The 6557-nt window shown below is 41.1% G+C and overlaps 1 protein-coding gene across 1 annotated transcript; it reads right to left on the bottom strand.

Moving 5' to 3' along the window:
* Positions 1 to 1805: 1805 nt before the first annotated feature.
* Positions 1806 to 2741, bottom strand: LOC142851007 (olfactory receptor 13A1-like). The gene has a single exon (XM_075974898.1). It carries the CDS (start codon positions 2739 to 2741, stop codon positions 1806 to 1808), a length of 936 nt encoding a protein of 311 aa, XP_075831013.1.
* Positions 2742 to 6557: the final 3816 nt, after the last annotated feature.

The following is a 6557-nucleotide window of genomic DNA, read 5'->3' as shown; positions in this document are numbered from 1 at the left end:
TAGGTACCAGAATGAAGTTTTTCTAGCCATCACACCACCATGATAAGAATGGCCAAATAGAGTATCTAAGAGATGTATGCATGTATGTGTGTTACTGAACATGTGTGTACTGGGTGTTTGATTGGTTGTCAGTTGTTCTGCAGCTTACACAGCAGTCGTGAGACCAGCAACAGATGGAAAGGTACAGAAGGTGACGTGAAGCAAACAGTGCCAGAGACACCAACAGGTGAGACAGGCGAAGACCAGTGATGCCCCAGAGTTACTCTTTATTGACACCATGGCTGGATTAAAATGACCTAGGAAATCACTGAGGGACACTTCCGTCCACGCAGCTGAGAGTGTTTCCAGGAAAGAATTATTGAAGCAGGGGATCCACTCTCCATGTGGGCAACATCATCCCAGGGACTGGGGACTAGAAAGCCTGAACTAAAGAGAAAGGAGAAAGTCAGTTGAGCACAGTTGTTCCTCTAATATGTGTTCTGGCCACTATGAAGGGAGGAAACTTCTTCACTACATTTGCCCACTACCATGAGGCCCCCAAAGCAAATAACCAAGTGTCTATTGAATGGTTCCTCTGAAAACATGAGACAGGATAAATGTTTTTGAGAAGGTATTTTGCCCACAAGGATGAAGAACTAATTAATACAACATTTCTGATTTGCATCATAAGCCCTGGTGTGGTGTAGCGTTTAAGAATAGGGAAGTAAGCTGATGAAGAATGTGTTTAGTCTGAAATGGTTACAGCATCATTTTAGCAACAATTTCTGCAGATGCTGCCCACTGAGTAGTTGACCCACAGTATCTTACCAGGGGTCACAGACACACTTCCCCTTCCTCTTTCTGCTTTCTCTTCCTCTATTCTGTTGTCAAAGAATTTAATTTATCTGGGAGCAATTGGTCCTCTCTCTCTCTCTCTCCGTATGTATGTATGTGTGCGTGCTTTTTGATGTGTTTTTGGTACTGTTTTGTTTTATTGGTTTGAATTTGTTTTGGTTATGTTTTGTACTTTGTTTGAGAGTCAGAGACGGAGAGAGATTAGGTGAGTAGGAAAGTGGGTAAGCAGGCTCTGGAAGGAGTTGTGGGGGAGGGAAAAGAATATGATGCAAAATTGTATTCTAGCATTTTTGTCTGTGATCTATATTTGATGATTTGTATTTATCCTGTGATACAAGACTTTTCCATTGCCCTTGGCATGTAGACATTCATCTAGTTTCCCCAAAGCATCATCTTGGGAATAATTAATCTTTCTCATGCATCATTGTCAACAATATCCTTGACTGACATATGTGAGTTCATTTTTGAAACTTAAACTCAATCTCTGCTCCATAGATGACCTCTTTCTCCATCCCAGCTTTGATTTCCACAGCTCACTAGGAAGTTGTGAAATAGAGAACCCAAGTTACTCAACTTTGTTTTCCCAAGACCCTGTGGCTATGCTTGTCCCTCAAATTTCCTTATGAAGTTTAGATTCTTAGTCGTAGTTCTGAACAAAGCCCTGGGATGTTTGCAGGGTGACACTGGAGAAAAAGGCTTTGTTTTATGACTATAACCTTTGTCACCTACAGAAATCTTTGAGTCCAGGAACATAGAATCTCCATTTAGATAAACTTTAATTATTTTTGAAATTGGTTGTTTTTATCAGGACATAAAGCTTAATTTTTTTCATTGCCTCTAAAATTTGTAATTCTTGCATCAGAGAATGGTTTTCTAAAACAGAAATAGGTACACCCATGCTCCATGAGGCTGATCTCAGGAAAGCATATTTAGGAACAGCCCAGGCAGGAGAACAGCCTGCACATCTCCACTTAATGTGAGAAAGAGGGCAGGAGCCTCCCCAGGGCCAGCTTGACATCCTTGTTCCTCAGCGTATAGATGAGGGGGTTCAGGGTTGGGCTGAGGACCGAGTACAGCACTGAGGTCACTTTGCTTCTTTCTGGGCTGTAGCTGGAAGCAGGACTGATGTAGGCACAGAACACAGATGAGTAGTACACACAGACCACGATGAGGTGGGAGGAGCAGGTAGAAAAGGCCTTCCTCTTGCCCTCAGCAGAGCGCATGCGCAGGATGCTGGCGATGATGCAGCCATAGGAGAGCAAGGTAAGAATGAAGTTGATGCCTCCATAAAAGGCATCTGCCATAAGAGTCATGATGTTATTCACATATGTGGAGCTGCAGGAGAGGAGGAGGAGTGGAGGGATCTCACAGAAGAAGTGAGTGATGACGTTGGGGCCGCAGAATGACAGCCGTGCCGTCAGACCAGTGTTTATAGATGAATTCAGAGCACAGATGGACCACACAGCCATGGCCAGGACCCCACACAGCTGTGGGCTCATCCTAGAGCTGTAGTGCAGGGGGTGGCAGATGGCCACATAGCGGTCATAGGCCATGACCGTGAGCAGCAGCAGCTCGGAGGATGCAGACCAGGCAAGGAAGAAGAGTTGAGTCATGCACCCCTTGAAGGAGATGATGTTTTCCTTAGATACTAGTCCAAGTAGTGCCTTGGGCATCACAGAGGAGGTGCACATAATATCCATGGTGGCCAGGTTGCACAGGAAAAAGTACATGGGACTGTGGAGTCCAGTGCTGGAAGTGACCAAAGCAATGATTACAATGTTTCCTAGTAGAGCCATTGTGTAGAGGGTCAGGAAGCAGCCAATTAGGAGCAGTCTTAGACTAGGGTGCTCAGAGAACCCTTCCAGCACAAACTCTGTCACCATTGTCTGGTTGGGACTCAACATCATGATGGAGAATATCTGTCCACTGCTGTGTCTGCTGTGTTCTGAAGAAGTACCAGTTTACCACTTCAAAGTAGGCTTTCCAGACTTGGTTAATTCAAAATTCTTGCTGTCAGAAAGGGGAGGAGTGAATGTATTTCCTTCATCGAAGCCTCTTACCTTTTATTGTCTGTACCGCACCATTTGAAACCAAAGATATTTTATTTACGTTGCATTTTCCACCTAGAAATTTTCCCTGTGTACATTTGGGTCAAGAGGGAATCTGTTCCTGCTTCATCTTGAGCATGTGGGTGGAGTGAAGCATGCTCACTCAGGACCTGCCTGTGCTCTACTTCTCTGTACATGAGCACTGTGCTGTGTTAAGAGTGCTGGAAACACAGCTGTACCCCTCTCTGCTACAACAGGTATATTCAATCTGATGCAACTTTTAAATGGACGCACACTCTTGTACCTTAGTATCCAAGCTACTGGCCCCTCACTCCCTTTTCCTCTCTGATATTAGGAATGGGGGCTCTCTTACTCATCTCTAGGTGATAATTTTAATTCCTCATGGCCAAATAACATGTATGTTTGAATTTTACTTACTGTGATTTCCCCTGTGTTTGAAAATGTCCTGATTCTCAACCACTGAAAGTATATCACCCCGAGATCATTTCTCAATATCTGAACCTAGAAACCCCAAAATACTTCTGAAGTTTTCTGTCTCAAAAAAAAAACCCACAGGGACATCAACACCAACACACCCACAGCTGAGGTCATTGCATGGTCTACAGACATTCCTGTATGTTTACAGTGGCCTTATATTGAAAGTTTATCATCATCTTTCCAGTGGTTTAAGATACTTCATTTTATAGTGCAGCTCCATCTCTCTGACTCTTGGTTTTACCTTTAGTCTATGCCCTCGATAGGTCCTCAGTAGATCCCTATTCCATGAGCCTAGAATGGTGTTCTGTATCTTCTTACCTCCCTTACCCAACTGACCCTGAAGCCTGGAGGTATAGTTTTCAAAACATTGTAATTATTTTTTGTGCTACTTCTCTAGAAATATTCTTTGCTTTGCACCCCCTGCAGTGCCCAAGATCAAAGAACGTTATCCTTCCTGACTGAGCAATTCACGGTATATCAGTCTGTGAAGTGTGTAGTGCTTACTAAATCCAGTTCCTCTCATGCTCACATCCCCACTTAGTCTCTGCCAGTCTTTAACACTTTACTTTTTAAAGTCACATTTTATCTCATACATCTTTTCTATAATGTGTCTTCCAACCATTTTTACTTCCATCTAAGGAGGAAATGTTGAAGTTTAAAAATGACATCAGTCTCCATATCACATCAGAGATATCAAAATATTGTATTTACCCTCTGCAACCATGTAGTCAGTGTTATGTCTGACCATGTTTCCGTTGACTTTCAAATTCATTGCACCGGTGAATACCAGTGCATAGTTTGGTATTGTAATTGGTTCAGCAGAAACACAATTCCAAAAACAGTTTCTCAAACGGTCTTGTCAGTTTCTGCATCTGGGTACCTAGTTCAACCATATTTTAAATTTTGAAATACTCTTCTGAGAGTACTAACAATCTATTGATTATATTAAATCCCAACCCCAGGGTTTGCCTCTCTCAGAGTACAGGGAGAGGTAGTTGATAAGACTGACTCAAAACTGAGCTAGAGGAAAAGATTTAAAAATAACTGAACCCTGTAAGAAACATTTGCTGTTAGATTGAGTTCCCCAATTTCCTATATCACATCAAAATCTTATTACATGGACAATAACTCATTTCTAAATGGCACACATGAGAAGAAATGACAGATTAATGTAAATAATAAGACGATTTGGGGACCCAGACCTATGTCCATACATCTATAGACTCACGATTTATTTCCACAAGGGGGTTGATCAAACTGGAAGTTACACATAAAACAAGATCCTTATTTCTCATCCTGTATAAAACTAAACTCCAAGTAGGTGAAGAACCTCAGCATAAGACTCACCATTAAAATGACAAAGGCGAAAGTATGGAATATCCTTGAACTCATTGTCACAAGAAAGATCTCTCTGAGTAGGACGGTGGTAGCACAGGCATTATATCAATGATTGACAAATGGGGGGCATGAGGCCATAAAGCCCTGCACAGCAATGAACACCATCACAGCAAAAGTTTCTTTAGGTGACTGCCGGTCATGCCATTTCTAATCTGTAGCAGACAGGGAAAGACTACAGGGCTTTTCTGGTGTTTTTAACTCTATGGAGGGTGAAAGTCCACTGTATCTCAACAGTGGACTCTTGACAACAGGGCATCAAAATCTCTTTGTGACATTTTCTCACCATGCTCTGTGAATATCATGGTCAAGCAAGGCAGCATTCAAGCCCTACCTAATCATCAATATAGATCTTAGATTCAAAATTAGTGTTTGTAAAAGTCAGGTTTTTGATGTAAGAAAGAAAATGGACATTATAAACTCTCTATTGTCATTAGAAGATAAATATTATGTTGTTTGTACAATGGAGCATGAAGCCAAATCTTTCTACCATAACCTGTTCTCTGACCCAGCCCTCCTTTCTCAAACTCAGGACTCATTGAGAACATGAGTTCATGTCCCTCTGTACTGACTGACATCCAAACTCTGAGACAATTGTCACTTTTATAGTGAGAAATTTGTTTGGAGTTCCATTGCTAGCTGGTAGATTCACATAGTGGAAGATTAGCTGTCACTCACCTCCCATGTCAGAGTGAATTCAGGGGACAGATGGCTCCCACAAAAGTGCACCCTGTTCTGTGCACAGACTCTCTTTTTTCCGCAAGCACCAAGTCTTTAGTGGCCCTCTGAAGCTCTGTCTTCTGTTGTGTAGAGGTCATTGGCCTTCAGATATATCTATGTTTTTGTGAGACCAGGGATAAATGTTTGTCCTGGTGCCTCCTGGGATAGAAACTGAAGGAGAAAGCTCTTAGGATCAATTAAGGGGACTCCTGGCTTCATGACTCAAGTTCCCTGCAGACTGGTGTGGAGGAGAGGGGTCAGGGAAGTCATATCCTATGGGCAGGAGCAGTTCCCATCAATGCCCTCCCTCCACCAATACTCTGCATCCATGTCCTAGAGTGTCATTGGGATTTTCATGTACTGTATAGAAGGTCTCATCCTGATATAATTCAACTCCTCTGTATTCTGCTAAGTGTACTTTCTTTGAATCAGACACACATGCAATAATTTTATTCGAAATATGTGTTATTGTCTAAGCCACACTTCCTCTTCCTATATTTAACCTTTTCAATTATATTGTTAAGAATTGATGTTCCCCTTAGTACTTCCATTTTGTTTGCTATATTTTTAAGCATTTAAGATATTTATTCATCTTTGCTACATATATACTGGTATCATTATAAACTTAACAGGTTGCACTTAGGAATATATTTATATTCATATACTCATATGCATACAATAACAGTAACAAAATGGGGTCACACTTTTGGAAGAGACTATGTAGGATTATAGAGAAGGGTTTGGGAGGAGGAATGGGAGGGGTGTAATCCAAATCAAATTATAACGCTAAAAATTTTAAAAATAAAATTTTACTCAAAGTCTTAAGTGATTCAAGATTCTCCATAAATGAATACCTAAATAAAGCCATTATTATTAAAAGTTTAAATTGTAAAAAAATTTATATAATAAATCCTAATCACTGTTTTCCTTCCCTCAACTACTTTCAGATACTCCTCACGTCTCCACTGACCCAATACCAATGCCTTTTCTTTCTCTTTTGAAAATCAGCAAGCAAGCAAACAAATAAATCCAAACAAGGCATAATAATAATAAAAAACAAAA

The sequence above is a fragment of the Microtus pennsylvanicus genome, chromosome 5 (genome assembly GCF_037038515.1).
Source record: "Microtus pennsylvanicus isolate mMicPen1 chromosome 5, mMicPen1.hap1, whole genome shotgun sequence".
Lineage (NCBI taxonomy): Eukaryota > Metazoa > Chordata > Mammalia > Rodentia > Cricetidae > Microtus > Microtus pennsylvanicus.
The sequence above is the reverse complement of the archived record's forward strand: the minus strand, read 5'-3'. Positions and strand labels throughout refer to the sequence as shown.

Bases quoted from the DNA above. Each gene is read 5' to 3' on its own strand.
- LOC142851007 (XM_075974898.1), bottom strand. From the start codon at position 2,741: ATGATGTTGAGTCCCAACCAGACAATGGTGACAGAGTTTGTGCTGGAA.